The sequence below is a fragment of the Phytophthora infestans genome, genomic scaffold (assembly GCF_000142945.1).
Source record: "Phytophthora infestans T30-4 supercont1.9 genomic scaffold, whole genome shotgun sequence".
Classification (NCBI taxonomy): domain Eukaryota; phylum Oomycota; class Peronosporomycetes; order Peronosporales; family Peronosporaceae; genus Phytophthora; species Phytophthora infestans.
The window spans coordinates 3892015-3911365 of NW_003303750.1; the positions used below are offsets into that span (position 1 = coordinate 3892015).

A 19351-nucleotide genomic window follows, 5' to 3' on the forward strand; every position below is an offset into this window, starting at 1 on the left:
TGATATTCAGATCGCAGAGGCCTGCGAGCAGCAAACACGCGATGAGGGGGTTTTGTCATTCATCTATTATTACATGGACGTCCTAGCACTGAAAATTATACTGGACGCGATGTCCTTGTCCCATGTCTCACTACAGTTACGACCAGCGTGGAGTCTAAGTACAGCAGGTGTGTAATGAAAAAATCACCTCAACTTGGACGGAATCGTTAAAATTCTTCATGACACGCTTCTCCTACTCCCAAATCTCCTTGCGTCTGCCCGTCCTATTAGTCAACGAAGGCTGTCGCCACTCTTCGTCGCTATGCCCTAAAGGCGTCTTATCCTCCAAATCTGTATCGAAACTGGCCTCTGTCTTTTTCTCAACTGTAGCTGTCGCAATTGGACCAGCATTCGGACTCGACGGGACCTCCCCGTAGCCAGTCACGTCGCCAATCAGACATTCCTCGGTGATCCTTGCTCCTTCGAAAATGGCACAAAGATCGCGCGGGTCCTGAAGCAAACGAGAAAACTCTTCGAGGAAGTCAAGTTCGAAGTCAAACGAGATAATGTTGTGCGTCTGCGTGTCAAAGACGAAGTCAAACTTGCCGACGCCTTTGAACACACGCCCCAACATCTTCGTCACAATGCGTGGATATTGTCGTAGTGCTTCAGGGAACATGACTTCCACAGTGTCTCGTGTTACGATGTGTTTGTAGCTGGCATAGGACGTGACGACCGTGCGTCCTTCCATCGAGAGGACTTGAGAGCGCAGGTAGTGAAATTCGAGGCCGGAGAGCGCCTTTGTGTATTGTTCCCACTGATGCAGCATCACGCCACGTCCGCTGAACCCACCAATACTCAGTGTTCTCGTCCATAGTTTGCATAACGTACTGAGTCGCATCAAGCGGGGTGCCTGGACGATAGCCGTTCTCAAATACACGGTGGTACTCTTGCACTGTCTTGACGTAGTAGCCATCCAACGCATCACGACGATTGAAAGTGCGGGCGTCGAGAATTTGTTGATACTCTGCCAAGCGTTGAATTTCCTGTTGAAGATGCATGACGTCCAGCTCCAAGTTGTAGAGCTGCGAAGCCTGGGAATCACGCGTCCGCCATTTAAGTTTCTTGCGTCGATTGGGGGCTCTTCGCTCTGCGGCCAGTGCTGTGACGGCTGGTACTCGCGGTGCGAGAACAGGTCGAGATCGTACTGGAGTCACGTCGAAGGTGTCGGCTATGGCATTAAATGGATGCATCGAGATGTCGTGTACCGTTGGCGACTGATTGTTTTCTGTCTGAGGTCGGTTGAGTTGCCATTGGTCTAGAATTAAAATCATATGTCAAAAAGGAAGATGACACATCGCCCGGTCGCAGATTGCCCTTGTCGATCTAACATTCAATTCTGCCAGCAGGATGGTGAAACAAATTATAAAGGGATTATACATGGATTTTGTTTTGTTTTTATCATCTACTGTTCTAGTTCCTTCTGGGCTTTGTACAAATATTAGTTTGAAAAAAAAATGTGACAATATCAGTTATAATCGATATACCTCAAAATAAGTGTCTGAGTTATTCTTTTTCTCATTAACCACGGAGTCAACGGTGTTGGGAGCACACCCAAGGCAATCAGAGACCAGTTGGCGTGTCCTGATGCCTTTGAAGAGGCCTTGTTCCTTCTGGCTTTTGAAATACTCGTAGCTGTTCACCATCACCCGCTTCTCTCCTGGGCAGAACTCGTGCTTGCCGGACATTTTCGCTGACCTTAAAGGATGCTTCTGGCTAATTGATGAGTTCTACCGTTCTCTCAAGACACTAAGTTATATATAGCACTTTTATTTATATCAAACAGACAATTATTAGACTTTTTACAGTCTGTATAGTATGGGTTACAATTTCTGGCCCAATGTTCAATGTCGCCTACAATAGCTTCGGGCGTTTTCTGTTTCGGTCGTTTACATCCCACCGCCAGCAAATGAAGTTGCGGCACGCAAATACCTAGGGGAAGTACAGAGCACACCTTTCGAATGAGGAGCACGAAATACTCTCTGGATTCAGTACTGAAATGGTTGCATTGTGATGGACCCCGATTGTCAAGAGGATCAGCACCACACACCAGTTAACCTATTGTCGCGAGGACATCAGCAGTATGATAGGACGGGGAATTCAGGTCCAGCGGGTACAGGTGCAGATTTCACTACAAGGATCAAACATCTATTTATATATCAGACAGCAAGAAAAAAAATTGCTCGGGTTGAAAGTTGGGGCCTAAAGCACATGATTCGAGGCGCAACTTGAAAAAGCGCTGAATTCCTTTTGGTTAGCTCCAGACAATTAAAGCTAGAAGACGTGGTTGTGACATCCTCGTTCCATAATAAAAAGACTGGCTGAACTTCAGCCTGAAGAGCCAATTATAGTAGATTCGGGGATTTGTGAGCGCGACAGTAAGGCAGTAAGGACCAAATTGCAGGGCATAGAGCCCAAAACACGCTGTTGCTCACGAGTGTTGTGCCAATCGACTGAGCTCAGTCTTTAGGTTTATCTTCTTGTTCGCGCGTGACAAAGATTTAACAGCGAAAGCTGGGCCCAGTGTGCTGAACCGATTGCATTTTGCATGCGGCGGACTCTACTTGTTTACGGAGGAATTTAATAGCAATGCCCGTGTAAGGGGGCGGCAGATGCAGAAGTTTATGTCCTACACAATTGGTGGGTAACCCATCGGGTTATGAGCTTCGAACAGAATATGCCACAGTATCCACAGGGCGGCTTTTCGCTCCACAAGGTTAGCGCCTGTCGCCAGTGACACGGAAAAACTTCCTGCACGCAATTCCGGACCGATGGCATCGACATTCACGTCTCAGTAACGACGACACCAAATGTGGATCGGCTATTCATCGCCATCTTCGCTTCCGGTTGAGGTTTGGACACGAAGCAAATGGATGCCCGTAGGGAGTTCCTACGGGCCGGGCCCGTCAGTGATGGCAGAAATGGAGTAAAGGCGCCTTTATGGCAGTTTCTAGAGCGCCTTTTTGCAAACAAACGGCTGTTTTGTAATGCTGAAACTGAACTGACGGTTGAAACTTGGTGGAAACGTTGCGCTTAGTGCTAAAACTTTGAGCTGACGGTTGAAACTTTGTGGAAACGTTGCGCTTAAAGTTATAACAGAAATGATTTTTCTGAAAAGGCGCCATGTGCCATCACTCCTTACGTTCCTACATGTAGTAGGAACATCGTGTGCGGAGTCTTTCGGGCACAACTCGTTAACCTATGCTTCATGTATTGAATTTTATTAAAAGCTGAAACGATTTATTAAAAAATGACCAAAATGGACCTACTTAGATTGGTCCTAAATCTGAGACGCCGTCCCAGAATCTCCACAGATAGCTGAGCTAAGGTGCCTTCCAGATTATGAAGGAAGAGTGCTCCTACTTGATCTCGCCGTCATCGCGGCAACAAAGGACCAGCTCACTAGAGCTGATCTTGCCCCGTTACGCATTGAAACTCTGGACAAAGTTTCTCAAATATTTGAGCATAATAGGCATTCCTAGGCGTACTACTTATGCACGTTGGCAATCTGCGCTAACGTTACGCTAAAAATTTATGGAAAACGCCCAAAATTTCGCGGGACCAGTAGGCGTTTTCTGACTTTCCATGCTGAAAAGGCAAACTCGAGGTTTCCCTAATAATGTACTGAGCTCGCAACTTGCGACTGTCACGAACGCTCATTCTGAATCTGGCAAAGAGTCGCACGTGGCCATGAAGATTTACTGCGTTATGTTGGCTGCCGCGTCGCTGTTGGCGGCGCTACCGACGAGTGCAAGCTCAGAGATCGCAGCTCCCATCCAGGTGGCGACTACCGAAAAGCGGATCTATCTTCGTCGATCTCTGGCGGATACGACGACTGGCGAAGAGGAAAATGCCATCAACAATGACGAGTCGAACGCCTTAAATGAGGCAGAAGAAGGATTTGAGGAAGAAAAGAACCTGCAAACACAAGCCCCAACTACTGACACTGTACTCGAATCCGAAGAAGGGGTTTTTGATGAACCGGAAGAGAGCATTGAAACTACACCGACTACTCCACAAGAAACGTCGGACGAGGTTGAAGAAGAAGAACTCGACGAGAAAAACGTGAACTTGACATCGGCTTCATCCACGAGCTCGTCTAACGAGTCATCTGTCAATGTGGGTGACGCTGAAGAAGAAGACCAAAGCCCTCAAACCCCCGAAGTAATTACCACAACAACGGTCAATCTAGATGAGGAGTTTGGTGAAGCTATGCGAGAAGAGAACAGTACCGAAGCCCCGATAAATTCAGCAACGACGAGTGTTGCTGAAGCGGAGACGAAATCTGAAGACAAGAGCGTGCAAGCGTCGTCTAGTCGCTCACGGACGGAGGCGGTCTCTTCTACCGAGGCACCAGTTGAGGTGTCTGACACTGAGAATGAAGAAGAATCTGAGGAAGAAGAGCAAAACGCTGAAAACCTTACGACGAATCTAATAACTGAGACCCCGACGGTCGTTGAAGCCGAGGAACGAGCGAACGGGACCGAAGACAAGAGCGTGCAAACCCCTTCGACTGACGATCAGACGACGGATTCAACTGAGGGTGAGGCTGAGGATGAAGAGGACAGTGAGTCAGAGGACTCTAGCGACGAAGACTCAAGCGACGAGGACTCCGGTGGCGGAGAATCTAGTGACGATATCAAGTCTGACGGCAATGAAGACAAGGATGAAGATGGGAGCGACAAATTGTTGGACAACGACACGGAGAGTGACTTAGTTGAGGAAAGTGACTTAGTTGAGGAAGGCGGTGAAGGATCTACACAATTGCGTTAGAAATTAATATTGGGATGGACCAGTTAATTTCATTCCATATTAACAATTTAACTCTCGGCATATTCTACATAGGTGAGGTCTTGTTGCCGCCACTGTTTGTCTTCGTCGGACCAGCTCACTTTGCCAGCGATCTTCTCTCCAATCTCGTGCCTCAATAAATAGTGGAAAAGTGGCTTCCCTACCATCATTTCTATCTTGTTGGCGTTCGAATGGGCATTCGTGAGTGCCTGGCGTACACGGAAACTTGTTGCGCTTTCCAGTTCGTACGGCAACACGCCACTATCCTCAACAATTGTCGTCGTCTTCGCCAGTGTTTTTCCCAGTTGTTTAATTACCATCTCCGTTTGTGCAGGTCGACACACGGTAATGCAACCGAAGCCTTCATCACGTAGAGCGGAGTGACTCAGTTTAACCACCGTGTTGCATCCGCAGACGTACATGACGTGGAAGCGATATTGAGGGAAATGTGACTCACACATTTCTCTTATATGAGTTAGTGTACTCAAATAGTCAAGTACTCTTCGTCGAGTGATTTCCCATTTGTCCACTTCGATCCACGAGGACGACGCCACTGCTGTCTCTATCAACGCCAATCGGTGTCTTTTGGTGACCATATCAGGCGTGTTGCGGCGATTCTTGACACGCACAAACGTGTCGTGAGATGGCGAGATGAAAGCTCCAACAACGGGGAATTTGTAGTTGGCTTCGACGTATTGTCTTGCGACGTAGAAAGAGCGAATGTGGAGCATGTGAATGGGGTTGTAAGCCCCACTGGAAACCAGAACTATCACGTCGATCTTCTTTGGAGAAGGGGCTGTCAACTCGGCGTCTCGAAGTTGCTCTAGATTTTGCGCAACTTTAAGAAGTGGGTATTGAATGCTCCAGAGTGGATGACGAGGCGGAGCGAGGCTACGCTGCTTGGAAGGTGACCCATCCTTGACGAGGACGGCTAGTTTATCACGGATAATAGTGACGGACGGCTCCGACTCAATCTCAAAGAGAAACTTTATGACGTCACCCATCTCTGAATCTACGAGCTTTTTGAGCATTACGAGCTGGACGTAGCAAAACGTCGCATTACATTAAAAAAAAACACGAATCCGTCTTTTATTGCAGCGTACCTCATCTTCGGGTATCGATGTGATTGTACTCAAGCGTTTGAGAATCTGGTACAATCGATTTCTTTGAGATACCGCAATTGTTACAGCTTCACCGTCTTGGCCAATTGTGATCTTTGTTTCTTCGTAGAGAGGAGATGCGCCGCCACAATCAGCTATTGACAAGTCTACCTCATCCAGAGCGTCGGGGTCAGTGCTGTTGGCAACAAACGCTAGGATTTTGCCGTCACGGGGGCCACGCTCCCCTGTAGCTATATCGACGCTCTTCCCTGCACTAATTCGTCTTGATGTTGCTGCAGGTGCTGTGGCTACTCTTCCAGAAGCGATGTCATTGCTGTGGATAGTTCTCAGTTCGCTTGTAGACTTTGCGCCATTTGTTTGCGACGCATAAAGGCCCCCACTAGGAAACTATGCCAATAGATACAACATCAAAGGTTAATAAGTCGCTCTAAGCATAACTTCAATTTTAAATCCTACCACTGCATCAGTCAAAGGAGGTAGTTTCGTTTTAGTCGGTGTAAGAGCCTCGATTTGATGTTTTGCAAGTTGTTGCTCGAGTTCTAGCACTCGGGACCGCAAAGTTTCAATCTCAGCCATGTTCTTCGCCAGGGATCGAGGAGTGAGAGTCTGCAGGTTCGGATCATCTTCCAGTCGATGAATCTGTCGTCCATTCGCGTCACTCCCATTAGCTGACATGTTGTTCTCGGGCATTGGCCGCATCGTCCTCATTTACTGGAAAGAGTGGATTTCCCAATATATGAGGCGGTTACGTCGTTTCAGGCAACATCGAAAGGTCACTTTTATTTTTAACTTTTTTTTAACGTTTGCTATCATTGGGAGTTCTCGGCGTATCCACGACTTCGAGCATGACGTCACTGTAGCTACCCGACGTCTTTCGTCGCAACACATTCCGGATACGACGTTCTGGGTCGTTGTCGCCAATGTTTTCCTCCGAGGCAACTCGGGTTAAAAGGCCCTTCATTTGCCGCAAGATGCGACTGCCAGTTGCCTCCGACTCGACTTCAGAGTTGCTTCTTGTCTTCTGATTACGTAATTGCAGACCCTGTGCAGTGAGGTAGATATCTCCGAAGAGAACCCACTGCTCGACAACTGCATGACTGGTAATCCACCCGTCTGCTGTTCTTGTAAGGGGCACAGGCACTGCACCGCCCTTAGAAGCCATGAGCTCTTCTACGTGGTGACGACCCACAATATACATGGCTACACATGCACATACGAGTCCGAAGAACATCATTCCTGAAGGGAAAGTGAATGTCCCCCAGTGATAATCCACTTGCTCCAGCAACATAAGCTCGCCACTCACTCCCGCAACAAGAGCCAGTGAGTACAGTACACTCGCTGCCAGTTGCCACCGAGTCAACCGGTAAATACCGGCAAACTCGTTGTACAGTACCAGCAATAGTGACCCCGTCATAAGCAACTCAAAGACGAACAGTGGCGCAAACACGATCCACCATGATACTGGAGGCGGCGTCGTGTCTAGCGATCCGAATCTTCGTTGAGTGTCAGTCTGGTACGCTAGTAGCAGTGTGAAAACAAACATGAGGACCCAGCATACTCCCTGCAAATATGAATTTTGTTAGAAAATAGTCAACAATTTATATAGATACTTTTTTTTTCAAGTTGCGTACCGGCAACGTGCTGTCGGATCTGCAGAGTAGATATCGGACTACAAACGCCACTTGAATGACCATGAGTGGCGCGTAGCAGATGTAGAGACTAGTGGCCGCTGTGTTTTGCAGACTGGCACAAAATGCCAACTCGCTCCAGAGAAGTAGTACCGTGAGAGGGACACTGATAGCATAGACCAGTACAATACGACGGAGAAGCGGCAGTAGCGGCTCGTTGCTCATGGATTCCACGTCAGCCCAACGTCGCAGTGTCTTGGCATGACGGATAGACGCTATATGTGCGTACAGCATTGCCACATTGGCAAGCCAGAATGGTAAGAAGATCAGCCACCAGTTGACACGTGCGCCTAAGACACCTTCGAAGTTGAGCGACACCAGTGCCACTCCCACGACGCAACCAAGAGCGTACAGTAACACCCCATTTAAGAGCGCGGCCAATGCCTTCTCCGCGAAGATCAGCGGCTGGAACTGGCCCGTGTCGGAGAGTCGTCCATTGTCGCTCGAGGGCGCAGGCATGGACATGTACGATCCCTCGAAAGACGTCGAGTCGCCATGACCCATTGCACGAAGCAGAGGAGAGCGCTCGCTCAGTGCGCTACCGCTTGGCGCACGAGGAAGCACGTCGGAGCCCCCATTGCCCATCATGTCCACAGGTCGGATCATTCAGGAAGAAATGAGGAGTGAGGTGGCTGTTGCTGACGGGAGAAGCGGATAGAGCGTGGATTGGAAAGGCTTATGTGGTTAAGAAGGTCAGAACAATACAGGATTTCCACATGGCTGTGTAAGTTGTGCGGTTTATTCAGTATAGCAGGCAAAATGTGATTTTGATGAGAATACGGTACGACTGACTAAGTTAGAGATGGAGCCGTTGTGCAGTGTGTTGGGGTGAGTTCTATCCCGACACACGGCAATGATCCAATGAAAAAATGTCGAGGCAACGCATTGAAAACCTCGACTTGCATCATTGCCAAGACAAAATGTTGTACATGTAATTGTAAGAGATCAGACAAATGTAGCCATGTCAATACCGGTATATTATCAGATCAAGACGGGCAACTTAAATTTGCCTTTCGTCTGCGGTCTGTCTTTTCATTGCCGCCACCCCGAAGCGACCGCAGTATCCGATCCTGTTCCATCTTTTCCTGGTTTATTCGGTCTTCATTTTCCTTGAGCCGCTGTCGAAGCTGCTCGTTATCGTGCTGGAATTGCGCTTCAAGTCGCGCAGTTGCTGGATCCATTTCAACGTAGAGACGTGTGTGATACGCGTCAATTTCAGCGCGTAGTTGCTGCTGGAACTGGGTCAGTAGCAACTCGCTGCTCGGCGTTTCACCACCGACACGTCGACTGGAAGCGTGTGTACGTGTGGAAAGCTCACGATGCTTCGAACACAGCAGCACGAATTGTGGTAAAATTTGTGAGTGGACATGAGCTCGACGTGCCATATACACATGTCCACCAGAGGATGAAGTCGACCATGAGTGTCGTTCACCTAGTTCAAATTGTAAGAACGCTGTAGGTGGCGGTGGGAGAGCAGATCCTCTCGGACTGGCTATAGCATGCAGAGCTTCAAGCGAGGTCAAAGGTAAACTTTGAGGGTGGAACAACTCAATCGTTTGTTGCATTCGGACTTGGCACAATAGCAGATTGAAATTCTCCACTAGTGTAGTACAATCAGAATCCACTTCAGACGAGAAAAGTGCCAGCGACTCGTCCGTCTCTAAAGGCTCCAGTTTGTCAATTGTGCCTTTATAGAATTCCAGAGCCACAAGAGGATTCGAGAAGAGAAAAACCCACTCGCTATTTTCTATATGTCCCAGTCCATTTTGAAGGAGTAAAGTCAGCTCGTCGTCGTTCGCAACTAGGTACAGATACAACTCGCTGCCTCCACTTGACTTTTCCTTCTCCATTCGCTTCGTATTCCTTTCATACGCTGCAGTCAGATCATCATGAAAGCAGCGATACATTTGGAGAATATGCACGGTACTCTCATCAACACCAGATGCAACGTCGTGTTGCTGGTTTGTCGGTCGACGAAAATTTGCAGCAATAAATCGATAATCCGGCATGTGCTCGAGTAGTTGCTGGAACGCAACCTTATGTGGATATTCGTGCTGTACCGCAGCGATTGTAAGCGCTAGTCTTTGTTCCGCCATCGCCTCTAGCTCCATGATCTCGTAGTCGCGTTCTTCTTCGAGTAATGCTTTATCCTCGAGATCGTATTGCTCGTTAATTGCCGTACAGAAATCGTGTTGAATCTTTGCAACATTTTCACGCAACAAGTCAGCGTTTTGTTCGCGCAGTTGAAGCTGTCGTTGCTTCTCCTCCTCAATCTGCGCCTGTCCAGCGGTAACACAAGTTTCAACGTCGTTTAAAGCTTCCATAAGCTCTTGTTGCAACATCTGAGCGTTTGATTTGCCTCGTTCTTTTCTGGTAGTTATCAATCGCAACTCCTGCTGGTATGCTAGAGTCAACTCCGCTAGCTGGTCGTTAAATTCCAATGCCTGTGTCGTGTATAGTCAGGTAGTTAAGAAAAAAATATATAAAATGAAACAAAATAGTGTAAAATAAAATCGGTACCTGTGTGAGAAATTGATCTACTGCAGTTGAGCGCTCCTCGCTCCGAATAAGAGTCCCGTCCAGTTGACGCAACTATTAAAATAGAGAGTCAAACTTATAAATTCTGCCAGTTTTATAGTATCAGCGTACAGTACCTGTTTGAGAATTGTTATGGCAGAAGACCGATAATCTGGGTGATGGACGATCGGATTCGACCCAAAGTGCTCGTCTGAAAACGATAGCTGGCGTAGAACGATGAGTTTACGAAGGTGTTCGAACTCATCCACGTCGCGGATACGGTTATTGGCCAGATTTAGTCTCTGCAGATTGACGAGGTTCGAAATTCCATCGCTAGATGCTTTCAGCGTTTGGATCTTGTTATTCTAACAGTACAGTAGAATACAATACGTAAGAACGTAGTTACCGCGTTATATCGCTCTCACCTGTAGCCATAACTCTCGCAGGTTTGTGCAGAATCCCAGGTTATCCACCGTCGTAAGGCAGTTATCAAACAGCCACAGCGTCTTCAGTTTTCGGCAGCTAATCAGCAAGCACATTAGAGCTTTGCTAAGCCTGATCGTCGTGCCGTACGCGTACCGTTCAAGCCCCTCGATTCGACTTATGTTATTCTGTTGTAGATACAAATGACGTAGCTCATGCAGCGACGACAGCCCACTTATATTGGAAATGTTTTGGTTGCTCAGACACAAGTGCACGAGCGATGCACTGACAGGTTCAAAACTTGAAATCTTCTTGAAGTCGCAATTCATCACTGAGTCGGCACGTAGGTAAACAGCAACACAGATGCAAAATGAGTCAATTGCAAGTTGCAATAACGAGTTGCAAGTGCTAACTTACTTGTGAACTTTTGTAAATTTCTGCATTTGGTCAAGGCGCCGCTGTTCATGTACTTGAAGTTTCCAAAGATCACTTCGATCTCCTCGAGCAGCTCGTGATCGCGCTCACCCGTGGCTTCAGTCTGCAATAATGCGGCAGTGTCAAGGCGCTAGAGGTGATATCGCAATGTAGTCGCGGTTCAAGCGCGTACGATCGTGGCGGAGGTGAAGACATCCTGTGCCGCCATCGGATCCGATTCTTTTTAGGGAGCAGGATCTGTAAGTGCCCAAATTCAAATTTGGGTTCTTTCTCAAAAGTAATGAATGGGACGGTACTGTACTTGGGTTCTGGCTAAATTCTTTACATGTATTATACATAGCGACTTTGACTGATTGCGCCAAGATTTTACGCTCACTTGGCAGTTGAGAGGCACCTCTCGATTTTGAAACGTGAAAATCGGTAAGCACCCATATTGATCAAAATTGCAGATGCACAAGTTGAAGAGCACCCTGAACACTAAATACCTTTGAAAGGTAACCTTTCACTGGAGAAACAGAAGCTTTTATTTTATTATAATATAGCTTGGTGAGGGAAAGAAAGCGAATGGTGAGCTTGTGTCAGTAATGAGCACACATGGGGCGCATTCATTTGAAGATGCTCAATTTCCGTCGAAAGTGCCCATTTCGTTATCTGGGACAGTCTGGTAAAGTAAACTTCAATCAGCCTTCCGTGGATAATCAGCAAATCATCTTCAGAAAAAATGAGATTCCATACCCTCGTAATTTCGATTCTGTCTTGGAGAAGCATTTATTAGCTAAAGCCCCGTTGGTCAGTTGCCTCTATTATTAAATCAGTTACATCCTGTTGCAGCTTCATCGCATCACAGTATGTTTCATTTGCCGCCCGGTTCTGCGCGTAAGCTAAGAAAATGTGCACAGAGAACAAGACCGCAAGCCAAAAGGAACTGAGACCACAGCTCGGACTCACTCGGCAAGCCATCGCGAGGAGAAGAAGCGGCGTGTTGTGATGGGGAACTCGACGTCCAAGAAGTCCGGCATCAGTCGGCGCCACTCGTCTAGCACTCGCGAGCTCGAAAAGTTGACGCAGCCCACGGGGTACGCCGTAACCCCTTGTCCACCAGGGTAAACTTCAGTCCGGAAACTAATTTCGTGTTACTTTGCCAGTCTGTACCCGAGTTGTCCATGGGAACTCAAGACAGCGCGTCGACTCATCATGGAGCGCAAGCTGGCGCCACGTTTCCCCGGTCAGGAGACCAAGGAGGGCTGCTTCACACTCGAGTGTCCGATTTGTTTCATGGTAAGAGAGAGAGAGGGGGAGATTCTCACTCGTTGAGGCTTGTGCACTGACTAGTTTTGCACTTGCGTCTTACAGTTCTATCCCGGAAACCTCAACACATCGAGCTGTTGCACTAAACCCATTTGCAGCGAGTGCTACCTGCAGATCCGTCCGCCACAAAAGCCCATTTGGTGCGTAACGACACCTCTGATATTTCATTTCCTACTGACCTCCTCACCTCTGTTTAGTTGCCCATTTTGCAACCAAGATGACTTCAGTGTTCGATATGCGTCTCCGTCTCCAGCTGAGCTCGCCACTATCCGCTCCATGAAGGTAAAACCTCACCAAGATGGCGTTGCGTATGCAACTTTTGACTCACTGGTTTATGTCACGCTACAGAATCTGAGGTCACCGCGTCGAAGCAGCGCCATTGGCATCCCCAAGCGCGCAGACTCGGAGCCTGCACCTTCAAGCACACAAAGCGCACAGTACGCGTCGGTGGAGGACCGACACCGTATCCGCGACTCGCTGCGCTCGCAACTCAGCATCAGTGACAAGCCCGTGACCAACAGTCCGCACCCGAATAGTGTCGCAGCACTCAATGACGCCGCGTCGCATCTCTTGACGACTCCCGCGGACGCTGCGCGTCTGGAAGAGCTGATGCTCTTGGAAGCCATTCGACGGTCCATGCAGGATGTCTGTGTCGGGAAGGACGACGAGAGAGGGGGGTCCCAGAGCAGCCGGCATCCGACACGTGGGAGCGGAGAGGACGAAGACAGCGACAATGATTACGCCGACGTGGCGCCGTTGAGTGCGTCTCAGATCCGAGTGAGCGCCTCGGGTGCAGTCCGCTATTCGATTGACTCGAATCAACACGCGGTGCGTCATAGCGACACCACCGCCCTATCGCGATCATCGACCATGCAGAGCTGGAATCCGCTGGACACTTGAGACTGACGGATGGACGTTGTGTGTGGATGCTGCGTGGCAAGATGGTGACGTGTACGTCATACGAAGAGCAAGAGAAAAGGGCGCGAACGAGGACGACGAAGGGAAGGCGCTCGTTAAGTTATTTGCCGTGCTCAGTTTTATAAAAGTCGTTTTCTTTAAACAATTTTCTTTTTTTTATTGATTGCGTCATCTGAAGTGACCTAAGTGGGCGGAACATTGTGTCATGTTTCTGTATCATTTTCCGACGATTGGCTGCGAGTGTCGGCGTCATGGCTGGGCGCAATGTACGCGTCTTCACGGTGGCGAATGAATGTCGCTTCGTAGTGGTGCGCAACGTGCCAGCGCTCGGAGTGATCGACGATCTACTGAAGCGACTCAGTTTGTACGGAAAGATCTGTGAGTATCGACTGCTAGACCACGCAGACGATCGGGAGACGGCGCTGCAGTTCGAGGAGCCCTCCAACGACGACAGTGAGTTTACAGATACGGTCTGGGTACAGTACCAGACTGTAAACAATGCGCGTCATGCCAAGGCGCGAGGAGTGCAGAAACCATTTTTCGGCAATAAATTACAGATATCTTACGCGCCACAGTTTGAATCTCGAGAAGATACAGCTGATAAATTAGCGCAAAGACGGCAATTGCTGCAGCGTCGTGCTCGACCGACTATTTATCGTGCAGAGAGGAAAAGATCCGTGCCATGGAATCCACCACTGCCGCCTCCACTTCCTCCTACAGACGAGAAATCTAAATTCATTGGACCGCAATTGCCATCGAGGGCTTCGCAGGTTGTGCCGGGACCTCTTCAGACACCACACAGGCCACAAGTGGCTACACCGCTGCAAAACACAAAGCGCCAACGTATATAAAGTGCTTTTTAGACGAGTTGCTTGAACTGACGTCGCATCGAGCGAATGAAAAGCGCCAAGTCGCCGTTCCCGTTGAGATCCGTCACCAATAGGTTCAGCGACGCCACATTCTCACTACAAGAGTCCACTACAATATGACAAGTGTTAAAAAAACTAAAAAGAATAATTAATCGGGAATAAAAGCTTACCAATATATCGATCGGTGATCGGGTCGATCGTGATTCGGAATGAGAACTCGCGATTCGGATTCTGCGCGTCGATCTGCGTGAACCGCACCACGATGCGGTCCGCTTCGAAGTAAACATATTTTTTTTACCGTTAGTTGAAAAATACACTTTTTTCTTTGCAAAAAAAAACTTACTTGCTGCATGCTCGAAGAACAGTCCAAGTCTTTGATACATAGCGAGGCCTTGCTTGAGCTCCTGTAGCTGCTGCTCCTGCGTCGTGCGTTGTCTCTGCGAGTCCTCCTGTAATTGCTTGAGTTTCATGTCCTCCTCTACTGTCCTTTCGAACAATTGCTTAACCACGGGCTCGCGTCGACTCTTTTCGGCCCGCAGTACCTCGATCTCCACCTCACTCGCGCTCACCACCCTCTCCTTGGCGTGCGTATCTGCGCAGAAAGAGCACAGGCTGTTAGTATATCTGCGCAGCAATCTAGCCGATAATTTACGCACCAGCTGAGATTTTCTGGTGCTCGATCTGCAACATTTCGCGCTTCCGTTGAGCTTCATCCGAGGCACGCGCGTGCTCCTGCGACTGCAGCTGGTCGGTACGCTTTTCCTCCAGTATACGCGTTTTCTGAGCCTCTACCCACGCCTCCAGCTGTGAGCGCGTGCTAAGGTTCTGCTGAACCAGCGGCTCCGTCTCGAGCGGCGGCGGCAGCCCAACTGGACGCCACTTTTCCTGCATGTGTCAAATTTGAAATTTGAGGCGGGAAAGTGAGTATTTCCGATTTTTTTTTAAGAAACCAAAACGTTTTTTTTAAATAAAGTAGTTTTAAAGGTTTTGTTTTCTTGAAAACGCAGTTTAAAACCTACTAATAGTTAGGTTATTACCCCCTAATATTACTTTCGGAGCTGAATTGACTCCAGATGCGACGACTCAAAGAAGGCATTTTATTAGTCGAAATAGTGAAAGTAAAGTGTGTGATCTGTTATCAGTACTGCTTCGAGCGCTTCCGCGTCTTGAATGGAAAGGCCCGACCGCGCGGAACCTCCCCTTCACGGACCAATCTCCGCACAGTGGTAAGCTTCAGCTGATCTACCCTACATTTACGCCTGCTTAGCTTTAGCTTTAGTATATCGTACCCCGTGTTGAACAGTTCAATCGCGTGAGCTTCGTCACGGATACTTAGCATCGGTACGTGGGGTTTACCTTCAGCTCCGTTGCCATTATGGCGCATTATTATGGGCCATTCTGAGAGCGTCGCCTTCTTCTGTGGCGTGGCTAGATCATCGGACGAGATGCCGTTATAAGGAGGGTAGCCGCGTCTTTGGTCACCGATCCACCACAGCATCCACGCGCCAAGTGGGTCGATGCTCGGAAACGTAAAATCTTTTGGCAGCAAATGACCCCCCCCATGTGATAATGGCGTTGTGGAGCATAAAGCTGCGATGGTGTTTTCGTGTTTGTAGTAATGCTGCGAAGACCTACCTCGGCTAGCAAAGATTGTATCTCGTCGCGTAGCATTTGACGGGTAATATTTCCAGCCGCAACGCTTTTCCTCTCCAACACCTGCTCCATTCGCTGCTCAAGAATACTGAGAAGGGTATATATTGATTGCTGCTGTTTGTCTAGTTTCTTGTGTAGCTCAATATATGGTGGTATTCCTGTTGGCTGCATCCTTTCTGCTGTGCCATCTTCAAGCTTTAACTGGAGGTCCACTAGAGCATTTGGGTTCGTGAAATGTTGGCTGACAGTAGCGTGTGGCTAACAGGTAATTTATCCAGGAAGAAATTAGCATGGTACACCAGAGACGTCAGACATAGCTGCAGTATTCCACCAAAAGATTCATCGTTGGCCTTTGCTGGAAACATTTTTTCACGCCCATGTTTACACTTTACGTGGGTTTACACTAAAATGAGGCGGCAGAGCAGCAAACCTTGACTCGTTAACCGGCAAACCGGCTACGACACGGCCCAAAAATTGGTCACCGACAGCCTCGTAGCGGAAATACTTGTCTTGCACACCCACACCACCTAAAGACCATCCACACCGAAGGCATAAACTCACTATTGATGGCCCGCCAGTGCTTCTACCGCATGGAAACGTGGCAACCCCCTTCCGCACTGAATGCGTACCGTGAATTTTTGAAGTACCGTCCTTCTTTAATAAGCTGTTTAAAGACCTACCGAAGCGAATTTTTGCATCGGATCTTGGAAATAGAGGACCTTGTTTCAGTCGCGGGTTACACGCCAGAATGCTGCGACCCAGCATGGTGAGAGGCTGGACGGGTTTGCATAAAGATGGCGCGGGTCTCGAGGGCTAAATCCTTCTTGATTGGTCTTCGTCTTGAAAAAATAAGTCCCGCGCTGTCATCTTTCTCGAGGAAATGCTGAGTTTGAAGGGTTTGGACAGAGATCGATCTGCACATTAAATTCCGCTGGGAAATTAAAAAGAAATGCGAGAAGCCACTGTCACGAAGCATCAGAGTAGAGTCACACAGCTCGTTGTAAAGCAAATAGGTAAGTGGCTGCTTCCAGCTTTTGGAGTGCTCGATTGGTTCAACGCCGATTCGAGGCGTTTCATTCCTGAGAAGAGCTGTTTTATGCCGTCACCATATTCCACCGGTAGTGCAATGCGTTTGATCCTGTACAGGACCTTAATAGTTCAGCGATATCCCCCTAAAGTAGCCGCTCATGCCCCACGTCGTTTGTACACGAGAAACATCTCGAAATATCGAGGCGTAAACTCGACAAGGTTGAGACCTCCACTGCCATAAAAAAACCGGTTCGTGTTAGATTCTTCTTTAGAAAGTTGGTCGTGAACCCACTGCTTAATTACGTTGAGGTTACACGCATACTGCTTTCGCGTTTCTGGCGATATGCACGCGTCGCGGATAGCTTCTGCGTCCGCTGCTTGAAAGACCTGTGGCGCACTTGTCGGCGCAGCTACTGGCGACCTTCCATCCCTTATCTGGCTATTTCTTCTGCGTTCACGCCAGGATCTAGCATCTATTTGAGCCAATTGAAGAGCGTTACGTGTCTACTTTCGGCCAATCCGTGGACTACAATATCGCCGAAGGTTGCGCTTACGATTTCGCCGAAGATTTTAATTCGGCACCCCTCTTGTCCAGGTTTTATCACTCAGGTATTGTCCAGGTATACCGGCAGGTATTGTCCAGATAGAGTTTTTACGGTTTAAATTACTCTCATTTTCTTCTTTTGATTCCTAGCCACCGGTTAGGGAGACACGTGGCAGCCCCCCCCCCTCCCACGCACCGAGGATAGCACGCACGCACAAGACTGCCCAGATCAAGGCGAAGATGGCAGAGCAAGAGCGTGTGGCCGAGGAAGCTCGTCAGGCTAACCTCGCTCTCTTGCGTGCGGCGCGTACGCGCTCAGAGAGAGCACACGCCAGAGAAATCATGGAGACATCTCGCCCTAGTCCAACTGAAGTAGCAGAGGACAGCAATGCTCAAGAGCGAGTGGAGGAGGCAACAGAAGACGTCGCAGATGAAGGAGGAGATGGTGAGGAAGGGCAGGGAGGTGTGGACACGTCGAGTGAAGCAAAGAAGACTACGGGCGATGAAGAGGACGATTCGGTGGAAGATGAAGAGGATGCAGAGGAGGAGAAGGTCGCTTCGGGCGAAGGGGAAGAGGGTGAGCTGGAAGAAGATGAAGTGGAGACGGAACCAACGAGAAAGCGTCGTCAAGGAAAGCAAAGAACCGTCTCCGATGTCGAAGAAGAAGAGCTAATTCAGGTCCCTGTATTTAAGGCGCATCATGATTCGTGGGCCTCGCTGGAGCAGTCTCTCAAGGAATACATGGAGGCGACGCGCCAAAAAATCGTGGTGAAAGAGGTGATCAATGTAGCCCGCAGGAATGCTTATCGTCGGCGCCAAGTGAGGTACCAAGAGCTTCCTGACTCAGAGTTGCCTCTCGTCCCTGCAGAGATGGAACCTTATCAGCGCAAGTTTATCCGTACGCATGGGTGGTCCGAACGTGACAGATCAACGGGAAAGCGGACGTCACACAAGCTGAGTACTACCGATTGTCCGTTTCAGATGCTGGCTCAAGCTACCAAGCGTAGTGACGGTCAATGGGGCGTTGTGATGAAGCGTGAAGTGTACGCCCATAATCATCGTGTCTCCGAAGACATTTACAGGTCTTATCCAGGTATTCGCCAGGTTCCGGCGGACTCACCTTTGATGTCAGGTATTGAGCTGCTGGTTGAATCCGAAGCCGGGACAACAAGCGTGTACAACTACATTCGAGAGAGCTCAAAGCACCGAGTCTCCATGGATGATGTGCACAATCTACTTCGCCGGCTGCGTAAGCAAGGTAAATGTTTGGTTTGATTACATGTCTTGTCTTCTTGTTCCCCTCTAACTTGATGCATTCGCAGGTGTAGAGTTGTCTGATAACGATGCCGTGGCTGAGATGATTATGGACTTCAACAGAGAGTCACCGGCAAATGTTTCTTCGGTGCACGAAAGTGCACGTGGTGTATACTCTATTGATGATCATGCCTGGAGTTCGCGAAGTTGGGTCTTTCCTTACTACCTTTCCAGTCAACAAGAATGGTGAGGGAAGGTCAATTCAGTGGCGCGTCGACGGAGATTACGTGCCAGATCGAGTGCGATTCCGGCTAGTCGAATCGCTTGTTGATGATGCGTTGGATAAGTTGAGGGGCGGATTGGCGCTAGATGAAGAAATTGAGTTGGACAGTGACGGTGAACGAATGGGCAGCATTGAGAGCTACGTGGTGTCAATTGAAAAAGTTGGTCAGTTCACCAGAGAGCAACTGGAAGCTATGAAATCCTTGTGGGGGCTACAAGATACTTGTCGCAATGCGGTTCTTTGCTGTACCTGGTTGAATAGCACTGTTAAACCCGCGGTCAGTGATCCCGCTTCAGCGGGTATTATAATGGGAAATATTCTGGAGTGTTGGCCGTATACACCGCTGGTTGGGTTCGGATTCGACCTGACGTACAACAATCTCTTTTGCTTTCGAGATTCCGCTTGGCTAAACGATAATGCCATGTGTGCTTTTGCGGTTTGTCTCGCACGGTACAAGAACAATTGTACAGTCGTCATTC

At 48.7% G+C, this 19351-nt stretch overlaps 8 protein-coding genes across 8 annotated transcripts; 3 read left to right on the forward strand and 5 right to left on the reverse strand.

Moving 5' to 3' along the window:
* Positions 1-232: 232 nt before the first annotated feature.
* On the reverse strand, positions 233-1727 carry PITG_06145 (uncharacterized protein; the record flags this gene model as incomplete). Its single annotated transcript, XM_002998276.1, has 3 exons — positions 233-821; positions 871-1271; positions 1527-1727. 3 exons carry the CDS (start codon positions 1725-1727, stop codon positions 233-235), a joined length of 1191 nt encoding a protein of 396 aa, XP_002998322.1.
* Positions 1728-3624: 1897 nt separating this feature from the next.
* PITG_06146 (uncharacterized protein) lies at positions 3625-4812 on the forward strand (the record flags this gene model as incomplete). The annotated part of the gene is made up of 1 exon (XM_002998277.1): positions 3625-4812. One exon carries the CDS (start codon positions 3625-3627, stop codon positions 4810-4812), a length of 1188 nt encoding a protein of 395 aa, XP_002998323.1.
* A 47-nt stretch (positions 4813-4859) lies between these two features.
* On the reverse strand, positions 4860-5861 carry PITG_06147 (uncharacterized protein; the record flags this gene model as incomplete). The annotated part of the gene is made up of 3 exons (XM_002998278.1): positions 4860-5002; positions 5051-5583; positions 5635-5861. 3 exons carry the CDS (start codon positions 5859-5861, stop codon positions 4860-4862), a joined length of 903 nt encoding a protein of 300 aa, XP_002998324.1.
* Positions 5862-6747: 886 nt separating this feature from the next.
* Positions 6748-8245, reverse strand: PITG_06148 (uncharacterized protein; the record flags this gene model as incomplete). Its single annotated transcript, XM_002998279.1, has 2 exons — positions 6748-7512; positions 7583-8245. 2 exons carry the CDS (start codon positions 8243-8245, stop codon positions 6748-6750), a joined length of 1428 nt encoding a protein of 475 aa, XP_002998325.1.
* Positions 8246-8625: 380 nt separating this feature from the next.
* On the reverse strand, positions 8626-10908 carry PITG_06149 (uncharacterized protein; the record flags this gene model as incomplete). The annotated part of the gene is made up of 7 exons (XM_002998280.1): positions 8626-8896; positions 8972-9234; positions 9442-9460; positions 9512-10083; positions 10294-10521; positions 10582-10678; positions 10736-10908. 7 exons carry the CDS (start codon positions 10906-10908, stop codon positions 8626-8628), a joined length of 1623 nt encoding a protein of 540 aa, XP_002998326.1.
* Positions 10909-11936: 1028 nt separating this feature from the next.
* On the forward strand, positions 11937-13382 carry PITG_06150 (uncharacterized protein; the record flags this gene model as incomplete). The annotated part of the gene is made up of 5 exons (XM_002998281.1): positions 11937-12090; positions 12160-12292; positions 12368-12462; positions 12520-12604; positions 12671-13382. 5 exons carry the CDS (start codon positions 12002-12004, stop codon positions 13220-13222), a joined length of 954 nt encoding a protein of 317 aa, XP_002998327.1.
* A 109-nt stretch (positions 13383-13491) lies between these two features.
* On the forward strand, positions 13492-14091 carry PITG_06151 (uncharacterized protein; the record flags this gene model as incomplete). Its single annotated transcript, XM_002998282.1, has 1 exon — positions 13492-14091. One exon carries the CDS (start codon positions 13492-13494, stop codon positions 14089-14091), a length of 600 nt encoding a protein of 199 aa, XP_002998328.1.
* An 8-nt stretch (positions 14092-14099) lies between these two features.
* On the reverse strand, positions 14100-15000 carry PITG_06152 (uncharacterized protein; the record flags this gene model as incomplete). The annotated part of the gene is made up of 4 exons (XM_002998283.1): positions 14100-14218; positions 14280-14381; positions 14453-14701; positions 14766-15000. 4 exons carry the CDS (start codon positions 14998-15000, stop codon positions 14100-14102), a joined length of 705 nt encoding a protein of 234 aa, XP_002998329.1.
* Between the last annotated feature and the right edge of the window lie 4351 nt (positions 15001-19351).